The 27946-nt window shown below is 39.2% G+C and overlaps 2 protein-coding genes across 3 annotated transcripts; one reads left to right on the plus strand and one right to left on the minus strand.

The window, feature by feature from the left end:
• Positions 1 to 77: 77 nt before the first annotated feature.
• Positions 78 to 17696, minus strand: LOC140945473 (sperm-associated antigen 1-like). The gene is made up of 24 exons (XM_073394493.1): positions 17586 to 17696; positions 17119 to 17263; positions 15757 to 15831; positions 15448 to 15532; positions 15155 to 15280; positions 14313 to 14398; positions 12844 to 12965; positions 12043 to 12204; positions 11579 to 11656; positions 10859 to 10965; positions 9993 to 10024; positions 9436 to 9899; positions 8534 to 8708; positions 7913 to 7993; positions 7055 to 7442; positions 6275 to 6382; positions 5935 to 6024; positions 5354 to 5467; positions 4575 to 4727; positions 3728 to 3844; positions 2689 to 2794; positions 2018 to 2092; positions 1306 to 1401; positions 78 to 959 (listed from the first exon to the last, which is right to left on the minus strand). Exons 2-24 carry the CDS (start codon positions 17253 to 17255, stop codon positions 859 to 861), a joined length of 3078 nt encoding a protein of 1025 aa, XP_073250594.1. The 5' UTR covers positions 17256 to 17263; positions 17586 to 17696; the 3' UTR covers positions 78 to 858.
• Positions 17697 to 17833: 137 nt separating this feature from the next.
• Positions 17834 to 27535, plus strand: LOC140946545 (elongation factor 1-delta-like). 2 transcript variants are annotated; one of them, XM_073395674.1, is made up of 12 exons: positions 17834 to 18068; positions 21586 to 21654; positions 21940 to 22021; positions 22408 to 22470; positions 23646 to 23677; positions 23953 to 24051; positions 24202 to 24256; positions 24938 to 24984; positions 25904 to 25919; positions 26325 to 26387; positions 26917 to 27032; positions 27443 to 27535. In XM_073395674.1, the coding sequence occupies exons 1-12, from the start codon at positions 17940 to 17942 to the stop codon at positions 27479 to 27481; spliced, it is 810 nt and encodes a 269-aa protein (XP_073251775.1). In that variant the 5' UTR covers positions 17834 to 17939; the 3' UTR covers positions 27482 to 27535. The 2 variants fall into 2 exon arrangements, with proteins under 2 accessions (XP_073251775.1, XP_073251776.1); XM_073395675.1 differs by lacking the exon at positions 21586 to 21654.
• The last annotated feature ends 411 nt before the right edge of the window (positions 27536 to 27946 follow it).

Consider the following 27946-nt stretch of genomic DNA (forward strand, 5'->3'; position numbering starts at 1 on the left):
TGATTGGTTCAATGTATTGTCTGTGTCCTATGTGATTGGCCAGAGTAATTACTTTGGTTTTGGTTTTACGACACTCAAACGAAAACCACTCTAAACAACGTAAGCAAGCCGGCTTTTCAGGAAGATGCTTATAACACAAGACCAACCCGAAATTATAAACCGCTGCGATAAAAGAACATGTGAAGGGGGCGAAAAATCAGCTCTATAAGGTCTGACTTATTCCGACAGCCGAAATGAAACTAACACTAGATCTAGAACTAAGACCGGCCTTAGAGTGGTTCAGACGGGTTTCATTTACACAGAGGCAAGAATAATTCAACCAGTTTACAAGCAACCAAGCAATCAAGCAACCCCACGGCACGATGGCAACGGCAAAAAGAACGTCAAATAAGTAATACAACAACTCTGCACGAGCATCAAACTTTTTGGTGCATTTTCTTTGCCGCCACTACGACTGGGACGTGAAATGTCATGATGTTACGCTTTATGGGGACAAGCCAATGAACGCGGATGGGATCCTTTAAAATTCAACTCTACGAAAATTCCTTTGCATTCACTTACAATTTGATCACGAAAAGATTGAAACAGAGCAAATTGACTTTTTCTAAAAAGACGTTTTAGCTGACGTCGGCATCGTGGTTGCTCGAAATCCCTAACGCCGCTCTCATTTAACAGGGGCCTAAAAGGAACAGCTGATTCTTTTAGTCTAGAATGTTCTCACAACTGAACTCAAACCCTGCACAAAGCCGGACACTCCGGGGCGCTGGGCCTAGTTCTGGTGCCCAGGTTTCGACGCAAAGGCTTGGGCTTCGTGAGGACTTTTGATGTCAACTTGGTCAAAACAAGTTTTCATAAAAATCAAATCGTGTACTTCTGTTTTAAACGGTCAAATGTTTCGTTTGTCACAAAGTCCTGCTTTAACCTCGCGGCCTGTAGTTTGGAAAACAGCTGCTGAAGTTCTGTTGAAAAAGCAAATTGAAAATCAATAGTTTTAAATAAATGAAGTAATGAATACAGTGCGGACAGAAACCCTTTGTTCTTCTTAGATAGAACTTGTCTCGGAAAATCGAAAGGCCTCTGTACGTATTAAAGTACCATTTAAATAGCTGACTGCATTCAGTTTGTTTCCATGAGACTGGTGTGAAAAATTATCTTACACAGGTCTGATAACAGATCGGGGAACCATGCAATAATTGCCAAAAAGCCGGTTTATTTTGCTTTATCTTACCCCTTCTAGGAGCTAGCCATATAAAGTAGAATTTGAAAAACGGCCTTTCATATCGCAAAATAAAGAGTAACACATACCATTCTTTTCCTTTGCTGACATGAAAAGCAACACCATGTCAAACCGTTCCACGTGAGTGAGTTGTTCTAAGATGTCAAATGCCAAGGATTCCTCCCCTAAATTAAGGAAAGTACAAAAATAAAACTTGAAAATGATGTTTCTTCAGTCAGTGACACGGAGATAGACGACGCGGCAAAAAGAAAATCAGAGTTCTCTCAACCGCAGCCGTCCCGAGCGACTTTGTGTAACTCGTCCTGTACCACAAAGCTACCGGAGACTAGTGGGAGGTAAGGCCATAACCTGGAATCAGGCTTCTTAGTGGAGAAAAAAAGTCAAATACGGGGATAACAACAACAACAACTATTTATTAACAAAAGATAAAGTTTTACTGTATTGTATGCCTGCAAATAGCTATGAAGCCAATCTTACCGAGCGGGCGACTTAGAAGGGAAAGTGGGAGTGGCCTTTTGCCTTGTTTTTCTTTCTTTGCCTTTTAAGCCCTGGTAGAAATTTTAGCAAAGCCACAGTCCAGCACAAACCAGGTTCTTTAGAATATCGCCACCCCCCTGGAATTTAACCAGACTATCCCAAATGCATACCAGCTGATAGCCCTGTGCCCCAGCTAGACACTAAGAAGACTGGTCCCAGGTTAGAAAGGCCTTTAAACTAGGTACATGTCACAAACATACATACTCACATAAACAACAGCAAACTGTCGGTATTTTAAGTTACCTTGTGGAGCAATTTCTTGGCTTAGAGCTGCAATGATGCTACTTAGCATGGGAGCCTCAAGCTTATTGCTGAGAACTGAAAAAGAAAATGAAATGAAAGTGTATATAGTAATTGCAATAACTTTGTACGAGGAGCGGAGGATGCCCGTGGGCCAGTCTCGTTGCCACGGTCCACTTAACTTTCTCGATAATGACATCACCTTTAAAGGGAAGAGCCCTGGGAAAAAGGCGATGAACCTGTTGAAAGGTTTGCTGATGGGTACAGGCCAAAGAAACAACGCGTAAAGAGCGAGGAACTATCAAGAAAGCGCAAGCAGTTTCCCACGGAAGCCTGTTCGCTGTGTGGAGAATCCGCTTCTATCGTCCATCCTCGACAACTAAAATCATGGACAAAAGTCTTGGGACACTTTTGAATTTCTTCGGCGTTTTCGAATTCACACAGGTTCTACCCCTCCCCTCACCCCACAAACAATGTTGGACGCATGTATCCAGATTTTTTTTCCGAGTTTCAACTTTGTATAGGTTGTGGGGAGAACTGCAAGAAAATTTCGAAAAGGATGCACTGTTTTATGAGGGAACCGAGAAATGACAGAAAAATATGAATAGTGCAGTACTGTCCCAAGGACTTTTGTCCACGATTGTAGCTTCCAGTTAACGAGAAGAGTTGCTTACCTTTGGCAAGCCGTTTGGTGTCCAGCTGTCGTAACAAATCGGCGTAGTCTTTGTAGCTGCCCTTTTTCACCGAATTCCAGGCTTGAAAAAAGTCATAAGGTGTAGTCTGTTAATCAAAGCACAGATCGGTGAGGATTACTAGGAACGGTTCCTTCGCAAAAAAGGGCCGAGTTGACGACGGTACATAACAGAGGCCGGACTTGAAACTCGAACTATGATCCCTCGCTAGGCGTGATTCTCTGTCAACCCAAATTAGCTAGTCTTGAACTAATCTGTAACAAAACTAATTATCTGGTAGACTCCCTTTTGGTTTTCAATGATAGCTTTCAAATTATACATTCAGGGCCTCCAACTAAACAACAACGACTAGATTTGATTACGAGTTCGAAAATTAAGCCAATTGGACATTTCCGAGTTCCAGTAACTCTCACTATCAAAACCAGGCTCAGTGCAAACCCTTTCTTGTAAAAATGAGTTGTATTTTCATGCGAATAAAATTCATTTTCATATCAATAGCTTCGCGCTTACTCTGGCTTTGAAACAGAACCCTGAGGTAACCCGCAAATGGGCTATCAGGTGCATCGACCTCTCTCCCTCTCCTTTAGATTCTAAGACGAGAACGACTACGAGTACGAGATTTTCTCAGCTAGTATTAAGTAGTGCTCGCGCGTGAACCAGCGTCATTTGGCAGGAAAACGTGGTAGCCGTCGTTAGGATGTTAGCAAATAATTGCGGGCGAAAGAGGTACCCGCAATCCTAATCTCCAGGTTGTTATTACACAAGCGTTGCATGTATGTAGCCAGCATTCGCTTGGACTTCCACTATTAATGTATGGAAAGCACAGAACGCACTTTGATTACGCGCGTTTGCACCTTCTATCCCTCATAATCTGATCACGCCTGTTTTGGCCATCTGTTACGTGAAACGTGCGCAAAGCACAGCGCTGGAGCAAAAGCGTTTTGACCTTTGATCGCCGGACTTTGTAACCTTTGGTTATTACTAGTAGGTAGGATATTTGGTATAGCATGGTTTAACACACCTTGACAAGCTTGACTGGTTTTCCTGTGTTTCTATCACTGGGATTAAGAGGGATTTTCTCTGGTTGTCTGATTGAGGACTGCTCCATTGGTTCTTGAGAGACTGGCTGCTCATCATCCTACGAAATGAAAAACAATCTCAATTCCTTCAACTCCGGTCATGGATGGTGATGCTTTTCCTACTGAATGGCTGCCACTTTAAGAGGGAAAAATCCTGTCTTGAAATCGCTAGTGAAATCTCATATCTGAACCATATTTTAAAAACCCTTTCAAACCACACAGTGCAGAAGTCCCCCACCACCACTCTCCAACTTGGATTATACTGACAAAGTAAATAGCACCATGTTAAAGTACTGCTAAAGAGGTTCCATTTGAATGATCGAACCAGAGGATTTGGTCCATTCACAATGGTGAAATAGTAGCTAACTTGTGCCGCATAATAAGCGGGGTTACCAAAGGAAAACACTGCTCCCTAGTCTCCTTTATGAACCCTTGAAATGGAGAATTTCTAGCTAATTCACAGACTTGAAAATTAGACCCACCTTTTGGGGCACGCAGGACTTTGTCAGCAGACGCGAAAGCTTTAGGAGACCTTTCCCGCATTCCTGTGAACAAACACCTCAACTCGAGGCTCCGGTGGACAAAATACAATGATTTGTATGAAACTACCCACCCAAACCTCGGGGTCATTTCTTTGTGTTTGCTCACTGGAGAAGAAAGCGGCAAGGTCTATAAAGCTTTGAATAATACCCAGAGGGGATCATTATCCTCTCTTGTTTACGCGGAAAACGTGTAAATCACGTGATATTTGGTAAATTATTTGTCTGATCGTTATAAAAATGAAACCACCTCGTCATCGTACTGAACATCCTTGACAGTAATTCTTCGCCACTTCTGAGGCTTCTCTTCCTGGGTAACCTGTGGCTTTTGCTGTTCTTTCTTCTCCTTTGCCTTCTTAGTTTTCTTCGTCTTTGTGCCTTTTTCAGTGGATTCCCTACGCTCCTGAGTAGAAAAAAGATAGAGTCCCTCAGCTTGGATTGGACAGAGCCCGTGTATTAGAACATTCTATTGGCCCAGAGTCCCGGAGCTTGTTGGTCAGCGGGTGGTCGCCACGAGAGATTGGACATGGAGAATTTTCAACGCAGAAATCGTGTGATACATGGAAGTCAACAAAGTAAACTTATTGTAGTAAAGTTAAAGTGAACATCAAACATTTAATAATGTTAGTCTATCCTTATCTTCGTCATAAAGAGGAAGTAATTAGTTTATCACAAGAAGCGACAATGTTTCGTGAGCAACCAAACGTCGCATTTTCTCTCAGTTAGCAGCGTCTCTTCCGAGTAGTTACTTCATAAACGGTTGATTATTTGGGCCATATATGAAGTAAAACTATCTTGCGGGGACCAGCTGCTGTCCAAGTAGTCTGAGGGCACAGCTGGGGAACGAGTTGATCGTCCAAAACCTCAAGACTATGGTTGTTTACCATAGGTCGGTTTACGGTTTGGGTAAACGATAAGCAAAATTTAGGACTGGTAAGTTTTGACCCGAAATCCCGTTTACCATTTGCACAAATCAGTTTTGATCGGGTCTTGGTATAAACCTATCCTCCGGTTATTGTTAAAGTTCACCTTTCGACATAAGTCAAGGACTACTTCCAGTTCCTTCTTAGCTGCGGCATTCTTGGGTTCAATTTTCTGCAGTTGGAACAAGTCTCGAGCAGCCGAGTCATACTGATTCAGCGCCTGTAAATCAAAGACAGAACAAATGCTTTTTAGAACTTCTCTCCTACCTGGTTTATTATGAAAAATATAAACGATACCGCCCTTGTAAATCGATGCTTAACAACAACGAAATTCCCGACGTTATATCGTCACATCCTCAATTAAGACTCGTATTGTGAGGTTACTTCCAAGACAATTAAACAAGTCTCCATCCATAAGAATTCAGGTTACCGGTTGTTTCGATACAAATTCGTTTCGATACAATTTTATTCAGTCGAGGCTAGGTGTAAATAGTTCCACGTTCTTGGTTTAAAGAACGAAGAATTTTGACCCAAAATGTTTTTCTCGTCCAGGCGCAAACTATGCTTGAAGTGAACGAAATTTTTGAGCAATTTCACTGCTTGAGTCTGAATCGAAATGACGTTGTATACCGGTTACCAGTATTCCTCTTCTAGGTCGTATATAAACATCAACATGAGCAAACTAACCTTTTTGGCCAGGGCTCTTCTGAACAGGGCTTTCACGTTGTCTGGCTGGAGTCTTAGCGCTTCAGTGGTATCTTGTATGGCAAGCTCGTCCTTTAATTTTTAAAAAAGAAACGTTCAAAACAACTTTGCAATAAAAATTTAAACAAGCCCCTCAACGAGTTCAATGTCTAACGGAAGAGTAGCTGTGATCTAAACTTGCGTAGTGTGATGTGACGAGACATGCTGTGCTCTAATCTGATGTTGCCTCAACTTGCCTTCTCAATTTTTTCCAAAATACTTAAAACATGTCTATTTTTTTGACAGTTATTTCTCTTCGTTGTCGGGGAGTTACATGACATACCTGATTCAGTCGCAGGTAACAGAGAGCTCTGTTTGTATAAACAGCAACGTTTTCAGGATCAATTTCTATGCATTCAGTGTAACATGCGACGGCTTCGTCGTAACGGTTCTGCAAAAAGCAATCAAACAAAATTGAAGCAAGCCACAAAAATTAACTTTCGCAAAGACTTCTGGGAGGGACTGTTGCTAGGGACAGGGAAAGAATTTGCAAATAGCTGACCGGCGCGTCTTAAGCAACGATCCCAGGAACACTTGCGGCACACAATTCGGCTCCAGTTCCTTTGAGTTTTTCATTTCTAAAGTGGCGAATTGTCTTTGTATGCTACACCCTCTTGTCTGATGACTGAATCTAGCACGGGAAATAAGAAATCTGATCACGGTTCCGAAAGGCGTAGTCCCCGATGCGGTGGCCTCTTTGAGTTGTTACAGATTGTCGACACCCTCTTAACTTATTAACCGTTTTCAAAGTTTATTTTAAAAAGTTGTAAGTGTTTGAAAACTAAAACTGAGGAATTGTCAGCGTCCTATAGGTATGTGCACATAATTTTGTTAGGGCGCAAAGGGTTTTCATTGAAAAGAAGCTCGTTATTGTGTGAAAAAAACTGGAAACATGGTTACATTACCTAATTATTTTACACATCGTTGATCACGTTTCCATGGTAAGTAAGTAACTAAATCCCAAATAACACCACCCCGTTAATACGGCCAATTTCTTACGGCCCGTTAATGGCTGCACTAACGGGGTCCACTGAGATACCCCTTTCTGGTTCTTGATACTAACCTGTTTGACTAAAGCATTTCCCTTCTCTTTAGATTGGGCAAACTTCACAGCTGGATCAACAGCACTTGGCGACTCAGCAAACACTCTGTCTTTTACAGGGGCTGGGTGGGTTGAAGACGCAGTTGTGGAGCCAATGGCTTCCCCCGCAGGGGTAGACTGAGTTGTACTAGAAGCACTGTTCGGGTTAACCATCGATTGGTTTGTTTGGTTACTAGTAGCCTGTGTGGGAATTAGGTGGGGCTTACTTGTAACTCCATTCACGGACTGTGTGGGGGAGGGGTGGACCAACGAACCATTAACCACAGGCGGAGATGCCGCTGACGATGATACTGGGGCGACTTGTTCTCTCCATTTAGATCCGTAAAGATTCTCAAGGTGTCTAGAAACCCTAAAAGTTTAAACAATATTTGTATCTTAAGACAAAATACTCATAGCAATTTGAATTTTGACGGTTTAAGGATTCTGGTTCCATGGCCTCCAAACGGAGGAAAGCTACATTGCAGTTCAAAGTATATTCCATTTGCCAACACCTCAGCCATTTGAAAAATCTACCTCTAAGAAAACCAGCTTCAAAGCTATGCATCACCACGCAAGAGAAAACAGGATATAAAACAGAAAGCTAACTTACTTAACTGAACTCACTTCGTAATGACGAACCTCTATACAACGATTTCCTCGGTATAACAAAAATTTCTTCACCCTAGTAATAGTAAAAGATATGAAAAAGAACCTCGGTATACCGAAACCTCATTATAGCGAGCAAATTTTGCCAGTCCGTTGGCCCTTCGTCATATAGTTAAATGCATCTGTGAATTGTCCTTTTTTATTATATTATTCCATTACTACACGTAAAATCACCTCAACTTTCCTTGCTGTGCTCCACTGTGCTGCGGATGAACATTAAGTGCCAGCTGATAATCAGACCAGGCTTTTGCAAATCTGGATAAAAAAAAATATTAACAAAATCCGTCGAATCAATAATCAGAGATATCTTTAGCGCACTGAAGATCCCCTCCTGGGAAAACCACTCAGTTTAAGACAAAAACTGAAGATTTTCTTCAAAAGAATCTTGCATTTTAGGGATAAAGGTAAGCGCGCTTTTGCTTAAGGTTTGAGGTGAAGTGCTATTAAGGAGATTAAAAGTCATGTTTACGGAAAACGGCAAAACGTGAATTTGTGCCACTTGACCAAGTTTTCCCATTATTTGTCTTTACCTGTTCTTTACTTCTACTAAAAGAATCAGTAGTGTCACGTTATTTTTATCCATAAGAATTGTTTTTCTATTCTGAGAAATTCTCGACTTGAGTTTTCCATTTGCCGCAAAGTTGACTCTAAATTTCTATAATAAAAACCAACGGCACAAAAACTAGTACTGCTGGGGTAATGTTAAATAAAACTGAACCATTATTTCAGAGTTATCTTTGATTTAAAGTAATACCTAAAATAACAACATAGCTCCTTTAACACTCAGAACCTTACTTTTCAGATGTTTCATAAGCTTCTGCTCTCTTAAGCAGGGGTCTGAAAGCATCAGGTATCAGCTGCAAGGCTGCTGTACAGTCTGTTACACATCCAGTACAATCACCCATCCTCACCAGACAAGAACCACGGTTACACAACAATGAGCACAGTGATGAATGGTACAACAGTTTATCTGTGGACAGAATAGGCCTCAATAAAAATTTTGAATAAACTGCGGCTTATTCAATAATTTGTTCATTTAGGAAAAGGTTATTTCCAAATACCTCAAAGCACAGCACAATAATTTTAAGGCTCCTTAAGTACTTATTCTTGCCTCAAGATACTCATTTCTGCATTTTTATCATTAACTTGTTAAAACAAACCTTTTTTTTGATAATTATTCTTCGATAGGAGATTCCCATATACTGGAGATTCAGACTTCCGAATATTGAACTTTACTTCTTAACTGGTGAATTACAGTCATGCCAGTGAGATAACCCAGACAAGCAAATTTTATCACCAAGCCGTGACTTGTTTTGAAGTTGTAAATTTGCAATGTGGATGAGTTCTGAAGGCAGCAGAGTTGAATAGAATACCCATGTACAAAAGAACATAAATGCAAAGAATTTTGTACACACAAACAAGGCTTTGTGGCGAAGTTTGCTCAGGGATAATGAAACAAATAATTCAAATGGAACATGACAAAGTGAGAATCCCAGCTGGTACAAGGTGAACCAATTGGCTATTTTTAAAAGCATGGCCGAGGATTTGAACTTCGGACTACCGTGAACAAATCGAACTAGTGGCCAGGGTGGAACTTGAACTCCGCGCCTCCAGATTACAAGTCCACTGTTCCAATCACTTGGCCATGCTGCCTCCCTTGAATGCTGTATCTCAAAACCAAATTTTCATCACATTACCTTTTTGAAGGATATCAATAGCTTGTGTAAACTGTTCTGCTGCGGCAGCGTAGCTTCCTAGCTTAAACAATCTAGTTCCTTCAACCTGAGCTTTTATTACAAGACCTGGCAACTCAGGTTGCTTTGCTACTTGTGGTTGCCCTTCAGCTGGATGAGAGTTTACACCATTCATTGCAGCTGTTACATCGTTGGAGTCCTTATGATGTGTAATGTCAATATGCTGTTTTACTTCATCTCCTTTATCCGCACAAACATTGTCATTCAAATGCTGAGTAGTTTCAGAATCATTTTCAGAATCAACTTCCACAATTTTTAACCTTTTTCCTTTCGTTTTTGTCCTAGATGCAGTTGATTCTTTGTTATAACTGTTAATATTTGTAGAAGTTGTTTCATTTTCCATTGATGTATGTTCCTGCTTCCTCCTATCCTTTGATTCTCCTGACTTACTTGGTCTTTCAACTTCACTGAAAAATGTGGACATACAGGTAAAGTTACTTAATTAACACTCACATTATTCTCAAATTTAAACCGGAGCTTAGAATTACATAAGAAAGTACCTTTCATTTTTCTTCATTTCACCAAGCAATTCCTGTGTAAGAAAATAGTAAAATATCATCAGTACATCATATAAGCAACATCAACTCCATCTACAGTAGTCTTTCTCCACTTATTAGCTTGGTTCTCATATACTGTAGAACTACAGTGTGACTGCGACACGGCCGCCGGTACCGCCTGAGATACTGTTCTGATATTAGCATAGAAGTGGCCAGCAACATTGGTTATCCCAGTCTTCACTGTCAGCATACCTGGAAAGTTGACTTCAGCTGCAATGGCTCTCATTTCCGGCAGTGCATGTTCTTTGTCCAAACAGTATCCTCGGTGGTACCAGAGGCTACGTCCCAGGTAGGTCCACGGCACAAGAGAACCAGGCATTACTCTACTACTTACAGGTCAAAGAGAATGAAACTGTCTGGGCATTTGTTATCGAGCCCAATTCCATAGTAACAAAGCAAGGAGGACACACAGATTCAATTTGAGGAGTTTCAAGACAAATGCAATACAGCCGTACAACAATACAACATTAATTTTACACAATGATGATGTAAATTAATTTAACAAAACCTTTTGGCCACCTAAGAACTACATTCATTATTTTATTTATTTATTCATTATTTTAGGAGAACACAGTGGTTCAGTTGAGGAACTGACAAAAGCAATACAGCCATATATGTACAGCAAATTTGGAGACATCACTGTTAACAAACATGATTTTCGTTATGCAAATTTGTAACAAGTGGAACAAAAGAATCCTTTGTTACAAGAACCAATGCGCTTTTGGTTGGCACATTAACATCAATAGGTGATATCAGCATTAAGTATTGCTATCAACTAAATGGTAAAAATAAATTAATTTAACAACAACCTTGGCTCTTTTGTTGTTTGGTTCAATAGCAAGTACTTTATAAAGATCTGCTGTCGCCTCCTCACATAACCCTTGACTTCTCTGAGCAATAGACCTCCTTAGATAAGCTATAAAAAAAAAATTTTAAAAAAGCAAAAACAAACATTAATTGAAAACTCAATGAAAAATAAACACCTTTGCTAAACTATGCAATACTTGACGTCTTATTTGATACTTAAACACAGCCTGGAAGGTAACAGGAGGAGATTTAACATTTCTGAACCTTAACCAGGCAGTCGAAGTAGGTATGGTGGAATATTAATCTTCCATGTTGTAATTTCTATTGTAAAAATACCTTGTTTGCCTCCCTGATAGCTCTGATCATCTTTAATATCATTTTGAAAATGCAAATTATTAAACAACTTTTGCAGATGCCAAAATTTTCTCCAACTTGTCTTCGATTCCCCCCGTCCTACTCATCTTGCCCACGGCTTTGCAACCTATGCGAACTGTGCGTCGCTCATGTAGTACTGTGTTAGTGACTCTACAGCACTGCATGTCAATGCTTGCAGGAAGCTTGCAAAAGTGTTCTTGGATGAAAACCTTAAGTGACTTGTGATAAGGTACTGGATTCTCCTTTAAATTTGCCTCAAATCAAAGGGAGGATTTGCTATTACATCAGGAGTAATTAGCATCTTACTCTACAAAGTCACCCTTCACATGCAGTTCACATACATGTACCTTTCACATTGTTGGGCTCTGCACTGAGGACCCTGTTACAGTCATCAACGGCTTCTTGGAATTTTTCAAGCTTTATTTCTGCAAGGGACATGCACAATTATAAAATAAAGTCACAGGGCTCAATAAAAAACTTGAATAATGCAGCTTGCCATTTTAAGACGAACAGCTTCCAAATTTCCCCTGCCCCAAGCAAATTTAGTTACTTTTTTAACATTTTAGTTGGCTGATGACTTGCCTGAGCCCTTTAGCTTGCCCTTCAGGCAAGTGAGAACGAAAAGTTACTTGGATGCCCAGCACAGCAGAAAATTCCACTTGTCCTGGACAACCGGACTTCACTCTTTTTGAGCTCTGATGTCAGAGTTGCTTTTATAACCTATCTTTATAATTGGGCTTCGAGAGGTTGTCCAATTGTCTGTACATTTATGTCATTTTACTGATAAATCCTTAAGTTCTATTTAACATACCTGCAAGTGCCCTGTTATTGTAAACTGCTGTTGCTCTGGGATTCATTTCAATACTGCGACAATAATATGCCAAAGCTTCCATGTAGTTCCCACTTTGAAATGCTTCATTGCCTTTCTCCTTCTCCTTGTTAGCTAGTAGCTGCCTTTCAGTCTCAGATTTGCCTGTAGTGTCAAATCATTACAATCATCTGAAACATCACTTTAAATACACTAACAGAAAGTGAAGGGAATGCAGTGATCCAAGTTAAATTTTTTCCAAAGTAACAAAATGATCACTAGACATGGTTGCTTGAATGAAACTACACGTAAGGGAACTTTGAGCAATATTAGGGAGTTTAAGAAAAGACATTGTTGAGCGACACATATTCCGAAAGTGGATTCGGAAGTGCATTCTTGGGCAATGTTCTGGTGAAGACACTTAAGACCGAATCCACCAAGAAATTGAATAATTTTAATTTTTTGTAGACAAAAACCTTGTACCAGGATAATTTAAAGAATATTGCATTCCTTTTTAACTTTTTCATGGGCTATAGATGTAATTAGTTACCGGTATGTGTAACAACACCAAGGAATATTTCTTATGGGAGTCCGAGAAAATGAATGTCAAATTTCACAAGAATTGTGAAGACAGAGGTAGAACTCTGAAAATTTCATGTGCAAGATGTCATTTTCAGTTTTTACATGAACAATAAAATCATCAAGTATCCTATGGCTTCCGTCGATACTTTTTAATGCAACGTGATGATCAGTAAGAACATTAAAATATTAACATCAGATCACAAACATACAAAAGAGCCCTACCTCTTAAATCCACATTAGAGGGAATAGAACTTGCACTCATTACTTTGGCATTCTCTAGTTTCTTTTTTCTTTCCTTTTTTTCCTTCTCCTCCAAAGATTCAATCTCTTTGTCGGGATCAAACCTTTGTTAAAAAGAAGAAACTTCTTAGCACAGTGAACACTTGGTATTGATATTCCTAGAATTTCACTCTACTGAACAGGGGCTGCCATTGGTCACATGGCCTTGATTGATGCAAGACTGTTGATATATGTTAAATAAAATGTTAGCCAAAAAACTAAAAGACAAAGCTTTTCACTTAATGGTAAGTACTCTTGTATAATTTCATGCATTCATCAGTCCTTCTGACAGGGTGCGGGTAAAAAATAAAAATTGTGCGCGATTTTGGGGGCAAATTGTGCGGGGAAAAACACCGATTGTGCGGGAATTGTGCGGGATTGCGCAATCTTTCGACCTACCAAATATTCCGTGATTGTGAGCAAGAGCTCCCTGAAAAATACACTGCCACGTACTGCATCGATTGCTCTTTCCAGTGATATAAGTTGACCAGACCTTTTTCAGCCTTAATTTATTTGAGGTATATTATAAATATAACGTGGATCAAAACTTAAGATGATGCAGTTAGTCTTGTTGTCTTACAGAGCTGCCAGAGCGCCTCCAAGACCAAAATCAAATCAGTTGAGCAATAAGAGTCATAAGATCCGCATCGAACACGTAACGCACGAACGCCAGTGTTGAGTTTGTAAATTGTAAAATTTAACCTCAAATTGTCAAAATACCTGTGTTAAAACAGTGCTCGCTATCTTTGTCGGACATTTTGAAGCTTTCTGCAATGTCGGAACACCGAAGACAAATGAAAAAAGCCAAAGAAAAATGTTGGAATGCTGGTCATTTGAAAACCTTGACCGCTGCCAGTCATTTAGCCACAGCGTTTTGACAAACAAGTGAACATGTCGAGATCGATAGAAAATTTATTTTAATTTCGAAGTAGAGCCATGTGGCGCAATTTATCATATACCGGTAAACAACTCTGATTTATTATTTGTAAAACAATTGCCACAAATAGGATAAGAAGAACCCCAGTATCCCACGGAGCGCTGCATGACGACACAATACTCGATGTGTACGTGACTAGTGCCCAGGACAGCGCGAGCTATGGAAAGCACCTTGTTGTTTTTATAAGCGCCCGAGCTGTTCGAGGAAAAAGCTATGGATTTTTCGTTTGTTTTGGAAGGTAAATAGCCTAAAAGTTTTCTAGAAATCTTGGAAATCAATAGGAATACCTGATTTAATTTAAATTTTCAGGAAATTTTTCAGTATTGTGCGGGATTTTGCCGATTGTGCGTGATTGTGCGGGTTAGACCGAATTGTGCGGTCCCGCACCCGCGCACCCTGTCAGAAGGCCTGATTCATGTGTGGCAGTCACAAAATTAATGTATACTTATTAAATACCCTGTTAAATGTTAATTACCTGTCCCACTCATGGTATGATCGTGGTGCAACAGGTTTTTTCTGCTTTTCATCAGCTTGTTGTTGCTGCTGCTGCTGCTGCTGCTGCTTGTGAGTACAACACAATTTTGTTAGATGATTCCCCCCGATGATATAATAAGTGGTTAGTACTAAAAAATAAATTTTTCAAAGGGCTGGAAATATATAGAGGATATTACACGGTGGCGAGAAGATATGAATTTTATGTTCGAGTGGCAAGAACAATATCTCACGAGTGAGCGAAGCGAACGAGTGAGATATTGTTCTTGCCACGAGAACATAAAATTCATATCTTCGAGCCAACGTGTAATGTTCTTTTTATTATATGGAGAAACCAATTCAACAAAAGCAAAAGGCGGGAATCGTGACGTCATTGACCAATACGACACTCACAAAGGTGACATACGGAAAATACGCCACCCGGGTCCCGGATGAAGTGGCGTATGGAATGTACGAGTGGTTTAGTTCCCAGTAAAACACTCTCCTCCATATAATAAAAAACATTATCATACTGTTAGTATACTAGAATTCTGACACTACTTTAAGCAGGCTTGAAAAACGTATTTTAAAATATACAATCTTGTACTGACAAAAACTACACTCAAATATGCAGTAACTCTTTATTTCCTACACAACAATGCACCTTCTGCAAAAGTGGCACAAAATATTCACACTATTGAGCATTCAACACAGTTGGACAGGGCTACAAAAACAAAAATCTTACCTTCATTTAGGTCCCACTGTTTGCTCAACAGCATGGCTATTTTATACCATGTGATGAAAAAAGCCTATGCAGGATGAAAAAATATGCGCTACAATCTTTACCTTGCTAGAGAAGCCTTCACTGCTAGCAGCTGATCTGACTGGTGGAAGGTTATCATTATCTATAACACCAGTCTGACTTTCCTTCTTCAGTGATTTGTCAGCTTGGTTGATACTTGTCATCCATTCCTGCAAACAGTTTGAAAATTTGCCAGATTTGCAGACAGCTTAATTCTTTTGACAAAGTTATCTTGAATCAGGAAAAGAGTCAAGGAGAAACTGATCTTCAGTTTTTACTTCATGATCAGTACTACCAAAAATACCATATGTAAAGAGTGCATGAATATAAAGCAAACCTGCAGATCGTCTGTTATTTCCTGTTCTTCTGATGCAGATAAATCATGGTATGTCTTGATGGGGTTTTCTTTGCGAAGACTTTTGCTGACAAGAAATAGAAAATACTTATTGCTGTGTCTAGACAGGTTCATTTTATCATCTTGATAACCAGGGATCATTATTTAAAAAAACTTTTACAAAATTAATTAGTGTAGCCATTGTTTTAGCCAGCACTAACATTATGATAATCATCCACCACTGCCACTATCATCATCATCATCATCATCACATCATCATCATTGCTATTATCACCATGCAGATTATCTCACCTTTTAGGATTGACCTTTTTCAATCTTTCTTCTGTAAACTCAATAAGATCTGGATAAACGCCTTCTTCCCCGGATCTGAAACAGCCAGAATGAATTACTATTACTTGGGACGAGCAACTCTAAACATTTTGCTCTTCAGGCCTGCAGTTGTCTTAATCTACTTTCTAGTTAAAAGAAAACTTGCCAGCATGAAAAGCTACCTATCCAGAAGCAAAATTTGATTGTCCTGAACAACCAGTCAGGAACTCTTTTTGAGCCCTGGAATTTCCTGCCTTTGTAGATAACTTCAAGTACAAGTTGCAGCCCTGGCCCCAGTTGTTCAAAAAGAGGATAACACTATCCACCAAATAAATCACTATCTACTGGATAATACAAAAATTTTGGTTTCACTAACACTCATCCACTGAATGGTGATTTATCAGGTCGCAGTAGTTCAAAAGGTAAATCTCTATCCAGTGGGTAGTGCAATAAATTATTGGTTTCCATTATACTTATCCACTGGATAGTGATTTATCTGATGGATAGTGCTATCAACCTTTTGGACAACTGGGGCCTGGTGGATAACACTTTCCACATGTGGATAAATTATAATTTAGGTAAGGTCAACCTCAAGACAACACTAGCGGGTCAACAGGTCAGCCCAAGGCAGATAGGCTTGTGCAGGGTAGCTGCTGAGGTCTGCCTGGGCTTACAAGTGATTGCATATCTCAGCTTTGCCTGCTTTGCTTTGCTGACCTTTGCTGATCATTGTAAATTCACAACTTGAGATATCTGCTTGTTTTTGCTCCTACTCCTTCCACCCTCGCATAGGTAAGTAGGGGTTGTGGGAAGTATTCCACTGAACTTCTTCGGCATGACAGTGTTGGGTGGTTGGAGTTCACTTGGCTACCATGGCTACCTCCGAGGCAATGTTAAACTCTTGCGCTACAGACCCTTCCAACTTAAGGCACCCGCTCCTGAGCTCATCTTGTCGATGAGCTTAACTTTTGGACAACTGGGACTGGATTTATAACAAGGTATCAACGACCTTCTGGGAAAAATTTGGCCATTAAAATAGGGGTATGTTATATCATGGGTTCGGCTCCATACTGCAACTGGTTTTTTATTTTGATATATGTTTATTTAATTTCAAAGCCAAAGACATTGACAATGAAATAATATTATCATTATAATTGAAATTAATGCTTGGCTCCAAGGAGTGGGAAATAAAAAGATATCACCTTGGGATTCAAGGATGAATGATACATTTCTCACAGCCAAGTATGAAACTTAATACATCAAAATTGGTCTGCTGTTATACCAGCATGTTCCCCTTGTACACAAGTCCTTTCTTCTAACATTTTTCCTTTAGTTATCACTTACCTTAACACTTTGAGAATTTTTTCCAGTTCTTTAGCATTTTTACAACCCTCTACGTATCGATAGTCAAGATGTTCAATGGGGATCCCTGATTTAGTGTGGGAGTCCTCCAAAAGCCCTGTCCCCATATCTTCAACCATGGTCACTCCTGCAAGCAGGAAATGCGAAGAAATGTGATGATGTACTCAACTTTCAATTTCAATGATTCACTTTTAATAATTCACTCACCAACTTTACCTCAAGAAAATGCGCAAATGACACTACAAACTACCTGTAAAATTTACCTATCCCAATTGACGCAAGTTCGAGATACTGCATGAAAAATTTACCGCGTTATTGAACCGTGTTTTAGAGTTTTTAAGTGCAAAAGTACGCTAAAAGTTCTCTCTGGCGAAGAGACTTTGCAATACTTTTACCATCCACCTCGAGAGGCAATTCTAACAACTAAACGTATTTTAGGCGTACCTTACCTCTCCGCTATCTTTTCATGATGAAGTTGTATAAGTTTTGTAAGAGTTTTGTGAGCATCTCTAGCTCGAAGAAAGCAAAACTCTTCTTGGAAACCGACTGGAAAATTGACCTGGTTAGCAGGAAAGCGAGCCAGCGATATCTTTCAGCAGTAGTCTCTTTTCTTTCCTTTCGAACGATCTGATTGGTTGAATGCTGTATGTGAAACTATCTAAGCCAATGAAAATGCCCGATATATCTGTGGGAGAGTACATGAATAGAGTCACTCTTACACACCGTTCTTTTTATTTCTTGGCATAAAACTTGCCCAATTTGACTGGGTCAGATACCTATTTCTTGCCTTCACAAAGACTGTCATGTCTGCAGCAATGCTTCACGAATCTATCTGGTACGACAGACCGAAATACGAGCAGGCAGAAGCTCATTATCAGAGATCTCTCGCGGGAACTTTGTCTGTCTCGCAGTCACATGGGTCGCCAGTAAAGGTACTTGATATCAAAATCTTCATGTTTTCCACAGCCAATCTTTACTTTATTTGGACTATTTTCTTACATGTACTGTATATGGTTTTTGAAATAGAATTGCGTTGTTAACTTTCGTTACATGTGTTAAAAAGTTAATTTTACATCATGAGAAAAGTCCATTCTTTCACTCATTATTTTTTTATTTATTTATAGCCGAAGGCAATCATAATGAACAAAACGAATTTTCATACCTAGCTGATTTTCTTTTTTGTATGAGAAGACTTGTCTCTTCCTTAAAATGAACATTTAAAATGCTTCTCTTATCTCTACAGTACAGTTCCTTATGATTTGATATGGGCTTCCTAAACCCCACTCCCCACCCCCCACCCCCCCCCGTGCCACTTCTATGTCTACTCCCCCAAGTAACTTTTACATGATGATAAGGTGGCATAGTTGTTTGCTGTACACTTTAAACACTCATCAACAGGTGATCTCACACTTTCTTGGGATGTTCCATTTTTTATCCTCCCCCCCCCTCCCCCCCCCAAAAGATGTCTGAAAAAAGAACCCTCAAATTTCATTTGGTGCCCTTTGAAAATGAAATCCAAAGGGTTTCATTTTTTTTGTTGCCGCCATTGAAAAATTTGTCCGAAGGGACCAAATTTTGTCAGCTACTTTGAAGTAGAAATCCAAACCCCCTATTCGAAAGCCTGCCATCCTTAGGGGATTGTGGAAGGAAGGGGGACATCCCTTTGTAGAAGATCATCTCATAGTCCTTCTAAGTTGTTAGTCGACACAGCGCAAAATTTTATACTTCAAGGGTTTCTTTTGATCAATCAATGATAAAAGAGCCTTGCACAGTTAGGGAAAATCAAGTGACAGCACTGGAAAGAGTGCCTTAAAATTAATAAAATTGCCAAATTTGAAAGTGATACGTCGTAAGTGAGCCAAGATATAGCTCCGCAAAGTTGTGAAAATTTTTTAACAACATTTGTATGTGGGGGGCAAGTTTGTGCCCCCTCCCCCAACCATATAAATGTCTGTAAAATTTCACGTCTTTAGGGAGCTATGTATGTGGGGGGCAATTTTGTGCCCCCTCCCCCCATCATATAAAATGTCTTTAAAATTTCACGACTTTAAGGAGCTATGTATGTGGGGGGCAAGTTTGTGCCCCCTACCCCCATCATATAAAATGTCTTTAAAATTTCACGACTTTAAGGAGCTATATATGTGGGGGGCAAGTTTGTGCCCCCTTTCCCCACCATGTAAATGTCTGTAAAATTTCACGACTTTAAGGATCTATGTATGTGGGGGGCAAGTTTGTGCCCCCTTTCCCCACCATATAAATGTCAACCTCGTCCCCAGGGCTTTTCCCTTAAAAAATGGGTGGGGAGGGAAAAGGCCCTGGCATCGGCTGGTCACGTGTCCCCTCGTACACCCTAAAAACCTGGGTGTAATAAATTAGCGCTATGTGAAAAGCTAAAATTATGCATAACCTCACAGCGCGCGATCTTGGGCGGCCTTTTATATCTCTTGACGATTAACGAAAAGTTTTACAAGGTTTCCTTTTTGTCACAGATACTGGCTATGGTAATTTTTTGCTTTCCTCCAATTTCTATGAAGGGGACGGCGAGCGGTAACATTTGTAAAACTTCCTTTATAGAGCGATGTAAATGACAAACAAGCTATCGTACATGCATAAAGTTTGTACCGGAAAAGTTCGTTTTTGCGACTTCTTTTGATATTTTATTTTATTTCTTGCGAAGTAGACCGCCATACACGACCTAGTTCCATTCACCTTAACTCTCAGCCATATCATCATAGCTATACGCATTGGTTTAGACTTATCTTGTATGACTGTATTTTTAAAAAAATTCATTGACCTCTGCGAGACTTGACTGAAACCGGAAACCGCACATGAATAGTCTCTGGCACCCAGGGTATCAAATGACTGGTAACAAAGAAAGACTTGGGTCCATTTAAAATTGACATAGCTGTAGTTGATTCCAATCGATCGGTCAATCTTCCCTTTAATGTAAGGAAATTCCTTTGTACTTATCCTCGGAAGAGAAGATATATAAGAGATCTTCAAATGTTTCAGATCGGCGACCTGTCATCGTTCCTGGCTGGAGGGCTGACTTGCATCCGGCGCGGAGATTTGTTTGTTTCATGGTCGGGTTAGAAGACCAGATTCCATAAAGCATTTTGATGAACAATTCTATTTCAATTAAGTTCAATTTGTTTAAATTCACTGCAGATCCTAGAGGCAAAGGCCCACATTTTTGTTTGACATTGGACAAAATCACTTTCCGCTTGATGATCGTATAGTAATTCCACAGTCGCGATGAATTTCAGTCGAAGTACTACTCGATAACAGCTTGTCTCAACTCTGAAGCATTTGACATATTTTGTACGTGACAACGTAGAGCCGGTACGCCCTTTCATAAACTTGTAGCATTTGAATAATACACAATTAAATGGATCTTAAGCTTTTGAATCGCACAGACGCGAAAATATTGACATACAGTTCGTGATATTATTACTTTCCATTGTTGCTCCGTTCGACTTCTGTCAGCGCAAAACCAGCGGGTTGCATATAAATTAGCTTCTCAGGAATATTTAGGCTGTACACGTGACCAGCCGATGCCAGGGCCTTTTCCCGCCCCACCCATTTTTTAAGGGAAAAGCCCTGGGGACGAGGTTGTATAAATGTCTGTAAAATTACACGGCTTTAAGGAGCTATGTATGTGGGGGGCAAGTTTGTGCCCCCTCCCCCCACCATATGAATGTCTGTAAAATTTCACGACTTTATGGAGCTGTATCTTCATTAGTTTTGAACAAATCACTTTCAACCTTGACAATTTTACTAATTTTAAGGTACTCTTTCCATTGGTGTTGACAGATTTTCCCTAACTTGTCAAAAGTTGAAAAAAACTGTGGAAGGGTCCATTAAAGTTCTAGCGTTAAAGCACCCTACAACTGCTCCTCAAGAAACAAAACATGATTGCTGAGATAATCTGCAGTAGTTGTAGTTTAATATCAAAACCTTACCTAAATTAAAAGTCACAAAAAACTAAGGAATACATGTAATCATGAAACTAACACTGTAAAAATTATTAACATAGAGAACAGTGTGAAGAATATGCTTCTTGGTTTTAATTTAGGGCTGGGTTAATATGAACTGTTGACTCCTTCTTGAGAATTCTTGCTGACTTGTTGCATTCTTTTTGCACAATTTAGTGGTTTATTGTATTAGATAATGAATTTGAACTGACTAGTTGTTGCATTCTTTTTGCTTGAGAGCTGTATTGTGTCACATCATATTACGAACATCCAGTCATGCCGGATTAACCGAGACACTTTCTACATTTTTTTTACAGCGTTTACATGTAGCTATGTGAATCATCATTGAATCCATATAATCTGCCACAATTTTTCCAACACTAGCTCATTTCCACCATTTCAGCCTGAAGCACATCTCTTTCACATACTCATTAAATCTGCTGTACTTTTCAAACCAAATTTTGTTCTCTCTTAGGCCTCAAGCTTTTCTCCAGTTCAAGAAATTGCAAAAGCCCGTGAAAAAATTCATCAGACGCTTAGCTCGGTAAGCTAGTGTCTTAGCTTGCCCTTAAATTTGCACCATGGCCATCAATCTTTTTCTGATCACTGACTTTAACAACCTATCTAAATAACCCAATTTTTTAATATAAACATGTATCTTACAACAGTTTTCTGAAGGCAAGAGCTCATGGGAGCACTGATGGATTAAAAACGTTCACATTTGGATACAGTTGACCAGTAATATAGCTAGGTTTTAACCTTACAGTTACATTCAATTCAGCCTCATTATGTGTATAAGTACTAAGACGGTTAATTGCATCTACGTTAGGCACCAACATATGCGTCGGCTCCCGCAAGTGGAGATGCTCGTATTGCTCAGCTAGAAGAGGAGAACAGGCAACTGAGGAAAGGTCTGACATACATAAGAGATTTATAAGAAATAATTAAAAATGTTGCTGATTAATCAAATAATGTTTACAGCACTTCATCCTTGTTGTTGCCGACTGCCCTTTAGCCAGCGGACTCTACCAAAATAGGACTTAGTCCCCACGGACTAGAGACTCGAACATGTGCTCGCGAGATCCGCCATTTTGTTGTGTCATTGTGTAGTTCTCGGATCGCTAGTTAAAATCTTTGTTGTTCTCGCTCGTTGCCCAAGTTTTATTTTGTTTGGATAACCTCCGCCACACTTGTGAGACTACTTTTGGGGAGTTGTGCTAATACCTATTATCACCTGGTCATCACGTAACAGTGTTAACCCTTAGTCTGAAATCATTTTTGATATTTGACTCTATAGTTACTGATGAGTTAAAGAATGCACTGGAAAAACTAACATTGCGAGTTACTCAGCTTGAGAAAGGTAATAAAAAGACTATAATTATCGTTCAGTTTTGTTCTCTAAAATTAGATTAAACATAAAGAAAATTGCATACATGTAAGTATAAGAGGGCAGACCTGTTAAAGGCAGCTATAGAGGGAAGTAACAGTCTCCATAGCAGCAAAGATGTCACCATGGTAACCAAGCCACAGCCATCCTCCAGACACCTAGCAACACATCACTGAAAAGTCAGTGTGTGAAGCTAAGAGTTTGGGAATCAGAGACTTTAATTAAGCAATGAGAACAGTGACAGCAGTAAAAACATTACTGACAAATAATTAAGTTCATGTGCTTTTCCTTGAACTTTATTACATATATTCCATTGCATGAAACTTGTCAAATGTGGGTGAATTCTTTTGAAGGTGAATTTGTTAAGGATCATAATTTATGTTAATTAAGTTTAGAAAAAGGTACATACATACATATTTATTAATGGTTAAGTGTAAAACACTATACAGGATGTTAAAAGGTCAAACGACACAGACAGGAGTACATTTAAATGCTATGGAGACAAGAAAATGCACTCCCGCCATCTTTGAGCATGGCTTACTGAAGGTGGAATTATCTATCATTAACTGTGTGATTAAAATGTCATACATTGACAAATTTCACATCATAGTCACACACACTATAGCAAAGAGATGTACCAAAAAGGGTAATCCATTTAAGGAGTTGTGAAGGCTTATTAAGTTACCTACTTAATAGGACAATTGCACGATGACGTCATTTTACTACAACTACCAGAATCCTTGAGTTTTCTGTTTTCTTGTGCAAATTAAGGCTATTGTTCTTTAATCCTCAGCGGGATTGACAAATTTAAATAACAAAGCAAAACCAAAATGAATTCTGGTAGTTGTAGTCAAATATCGTCATCATGCAATAAATTGTCCTATTCTTTGGCAGTTTTCATTTTCGTTGATGTCATTGTTGCCTATTAAGCTCCCTAGCTATTCTTATTTCATGTACTGTGCTGTTGTTGGATTTGATCAAATGCCTTGAAGAAGGCATAACCTTGTTGATTTAAGGGTTGCTTTTGAACAAGTTCTTGTTAAATTTTTACTTACAAAGTAAAATTTACCCTATTGACAGCTACACACAATTTGTTGGAAGTGTATCAGTTTCTGTAACTTGCAGTGTGTGATTTCTTTTCTTCATAGGGGGCAAGGCACAGTCCGAGCCAGCTTCAGCTGTAAGTTTTTATAATTTTTTCTGAGATTTGTTTATGCAGATCTTGAAATGAAAGATTTATTTTTGCGTAGAAAGTATAAAGTATATGTCTACATAATTTCTGTATAAGATACATGGCAATCAAGGCTAATGTGGGAGATATTGATTTTTAAAAAAAAACTGCGTCGAAGATTTCCCTGCGCATTTAACGTTTTGAAATTAAACTACACCTGTAAATATGTGTCATGATCTGTAGGCTCGGACTGAATGGCTTATTATTTACACTTGAATTCTCAGCCACCAAAGGAGGGTAAAAAAGCTAAGGATGACGATAAGGAGGAAGATGATGATGACTTTGATTTGTTTGGCTCTGATGAGGAGGAAGAAGATGAAGAAGTATGTCAGAAAATCAACAAGACATTTCATGTTTAACTCAATGCACAGACTTCTAATGTGTGTCAGCAATTTGCATGAACACTGTACTTTGCTGCACCCTCTTTCTATCTTGGGATATCTTATCTTAGCTATCCTGGCTTCTTTTGCTAGGAAAAAGAGGAGAGGAAAGCAAGACTTGCACAATATGCAGCCAAGAAAGCCAAAAGTAAGTATTTGTACAAGTCTTTGTCTCTGTACACTGCTGAACCCTTTAAGTCCCAATAGTGACCAACATCAATTTTCTCCCAATGATATCGGTACATTGTCAAGAGACTAGGTTATGAGAATTAATAAATGATCACCTAAGAGAAAATGCCTTGATCTTTTGTCAAATTCTCTCAACTCATTCTTTAAGGAAATATATAGAGATCAGTTTGGAGAATTTGTATGTGGATATTGGGACTTAAAGGGTTAACGTAGGCTTGATTAGCAGCCACTACACTGTTTGAGAAAACAGGGAGGATCAAAAGACTGGAATCAGGAGAGCGGCGGCAATCCAGCTTATGCTCAACAGTGATCAGTTCTTAACGGGATTTTACTGTTATCAGCCTAAAGGGAAACATTGACACCACTCCCACCCCCTGAATTACGGACCTACCCTTGTACAAAATAAAGAAATAAAATAAATAAATAAATAAGTAGTCATATCAGGCACTTTTTTTTAAGGGATCACAATGGTAAATTATTATTTTTACTGCATATTATTCTGTTATGGAAAGGATTTTACTGTGTGAAATTTATCACTATTTATGTGGAGTAACTGAATGTTAGTGAATGATTCAGTGCTTTCAATAAGCACCCATCGCTGAAAAGAGTATGGTTTAACATGCAACTACTGTCGTTTCAGAACCAGGAGTTATAGCAAAGTCAAACATTATTCTGGATGTAAAACCGGTAGGTTTCTGTCAAGCCCAGAAAACCTTAAACATCAAAAATATTTCAGAAATGTTTATTGTGTTGTTATCAATCACAACAAAGTTCAGGACGTGCAGGCAAACAACACAATCACCAACTTATTAGCATTGTTTCTTGTGCTTTAGTGTCCTCTTGCCTAATTGACTTTTTCCTTCAACACAATAACATTTCAATGATATTTCTGGTTTAACCATGGCAGGATTAGCTTAGTTGGTAGAGCGCTTGATTGCAGAACGGGAGGTCTGATATTGATGGTGATTATAACAATAGTGATGATAATGAAAGATGATTTTAATGATAATGTTGATGATTGTGGTGGTGATGATAATTTACAGTATTAATATTTTGCTGATGATAACACATGTTGATTAAATCATAGATGATTACTTGAATTACTTGAATTACTTAGTTATTGTACATGTTAACGTACGCTACGCTCTACTGATCAAAAACTTCTGGCAGTTCCGAAGTCAAGACTTAAAACATACGGAGACAGGGCCTTCTCCGTTGCTGCACCTAAACTCTGGAACGAGCTGCCATTAGATCTTAGAAGTTTAGATACAATTAATTTATTCAAGAAACACTTAAAGACCGATCTTTTTAAAAAAGCATATAATGTTTAACTTTTTGATAATTTTGAATAGGATTTATTGTGATATTTTTATAAATAAGACTGCAAATAGGTTTTTAATTTATTCATATTTTATTACCAGTGGGATCTTTTTAATTATTTTAATGCTATGAATTGTAAAGCGCTTTGGTCAATTAGTGGAGTTAGCGCTATATATATTATGTTATTATTGTTATTATTATTATTATTATTATTATTATTATTATTATTATTATTATTATTATACTGACTTGCATCTATTTTTCATTTTCCATTTTTTCTCCTCAGTGGGATGATGAAACAGGTAAGTTGATGAGAATTTACATGAAGGTGAACTCTGCTATCAAAATTCAAATTCTCATTTGTTGTCCCTATACATTTCCTATAGAAGTAGAGGGGAGAAATAATTGTTGAAGTATAAACCAGATTTATCTTGTGTGATGATGTCCTTTATTGTCGTCACTGATGTGTTTTATAAAAAGCATTGATATCACAAGGAGAATTTTGATGCTGATTCTTTCTTAGTGCTTGGAGGATTAAGAGCAGCTTACTCATAATAGTCACTCATACTAAGTAATTTAAGAAAAAAATACCGTATCACTTTTACCAGAGACTTATAAATATCATGGTTACAAAAATTTTTGATTGCCAGAACGATGACATGTAAATGAAGCTGCTTCAAATGTTAAATATTTCTTTTATTTTACAGATCTTAAAGCTATGGAAGCCGCTGTACGTTCCATCACATGCGATGGTCTTCTTTGGGGATCAAGTAAGTACCTGTACTGATACATAAGCGTCACCATCACCATCATCATCATCATCACTACCAGAACCACCACCGCCACTACCACAACCAGGAGGGAGTAGCAATACTCCTGTGCATGCTTCAAGCTAAAGAAACCGGGGTAACCTCCGGCCTTTGGTTCGTGTGCGCCTTTACCTTTACCGCGAAGTGGACACCGGCAGGCTATTGTCGTAAAGCTGGGCTGAAGCAAACCTTTAGAAACTAGGGGGGTGCAAAGATTTTAGGTAGCTCATTGTATTTGAAAAGCAGAGGGTTTGGGGTCTGGACGACCCATTGGACTGGTCTCTGTATCTTGAAACCAGAAAATGTTTCACCTAGCTGCAGAGACACCATTGTTTCAGTGCTCTGGGAGATGAATTTGTATTTTCAACTTTTATGCGTGCATGTTTTGACTTTTTGCGGCAAAAAAACCGCGGCCCCTCCCGAAGCTACGGCCCTGTAAAGGCGATTCTTAATCTCTCTTATGTCTAAACTCTGTCTTTGTGTGTTTCAGGCAAGTTTGTACCAGTAGCCTATGGTGTACAGAAACTACAAATTTCTTGTGTAGTCGAGGACGATAAAGTTGGTACAGAGTTTCTCGAGGAAAAAATAACGGAATTCGAAGATTTCGTAAGTTTTATTTAAACTCTTTGTTTTGACAGTTTCCTCTTCTTGATACTTGATCCTTTAATGTCATATTTTTCGCTTTGTTTGCGGAGACGTATGTGGCCGAGCGGTTAACAACTAGAACTCCAGATTTCAAAGCCCAGCCCGTCGCGTTTTTCCCTTAGAACTTTATTTCGCTCTGTGTCTCGTACCCGGGTCTATAAATGGGTACCAGCAACATACTGCTGGGAGGCAACCCTGCGATGGATTAGCATCCTGTCCTGGGGGGAGGGGGGGGGTAGCAATACCCCTAGGCGTGCGTCATGTTAAAGAAACCGGGATAAGCTCCGGCCGTTTGAGCCTTTGGCTCGTGTGCGCCTTCACCTTTTTATACTCTGACAAGTGTTTTTCACTTATTTTGTGACTCTTAACAGATTCAGAGTGTGGATGTTGCTGCTTTCAACAAGATCTAACTGCCTTAAGCTGTTGCGATAAAATGTAAAGAAATAAAAATCATCTTAGTTTAACGAGCGTCTGTTGGTTAGTTTCCCAGCCGTTTTTTTTATCGTTACACATGGCTTCCCAGGAAGGTGAATTCCTTGACATCACAAGTAACAAAACATAACAAGTGCGCAGGATAAAGAAAAAAATCTGAGTCCTTGAATCTTTTTAAATAAGCTTTTTGGCTTGAGCAATTATTAAATAGTAAATAGGCAGAGTTGCCTCAAACCTCTGTTTCAAAGCGAGGCTAAGTGCGACGCAGTTGATTTTTTTCATAACAAACGTTTTTCATTTCACCCGTAGATTTAATCAGAAGGAGGGGCGCTTCTCAGCATGGTTTAAATGCTTGCCATTGTCCCCACGCGGGGAGCATTGCGTGACTCCGACTCGAGCGTTTGTGAAGGAGACTAACGCTCTCCACACAGGCTACTGAAACG

Source organism: Porites lutea, chromosome 8 (assembly GCF_958299795.1).
Source record: "Porites lutea chromosome 8, jaPorLute2.1, whole genome shotgun sequence".
NCBI classification, from domain to species: domain Eukaryota; kingdom Metazoa; phylum Cnidaria; class Anthozoa; order Scleractinia; family Poritidae; genus Porites; species Porites lutea.

Excerpts from the sequence above, each read along its gene's own strand:
- LOC140946545 (XM_073395674.1), top strand. The coding sequence starts at position 17,940 with ATGTCTGCAGCAATGCTTCACGAATCTATCTGGTACGACAGACCGAAA. Across the intron at positions 22,022-22,407 it reads GAACAGGCAACTGAGGAAAG|TTACTGATGAGTTAAAGAAT; the intron begins GTCTGACATACA and ends TTGACTCTATAG. Across the intron at positions 27,033-27,442 it reads TAACGGAATTCGAAGATTTC|ATTCAGAGTGTGGATGTTGC; the intron begins GTAAGTTTTATT and ends GACTCTTAACAG.
- LOC140945473 (XM_073394493.1), bottom strand. The coding sequence starts at position 17,255 with ATGGTTGAAGATATGGGGACAGGGCTTTTGGAGGACTCCCACACTAAA. Across the intron at positions 12,966-14,312 it reads TCATACCATGAGTGGGACAG|GTTTGATCCCGACAAAGAGA; the intron begins GTAATTAACATT and ends TTTTTAACAAAG. Across the intron at positions 3,845-4,574 it reads ATGTTCAGTACGATGACGAG|GATGATGAGCAGCCAGTCTC; the intron begins GTGGTTTCATTT and ends TTCATTTCGTAG.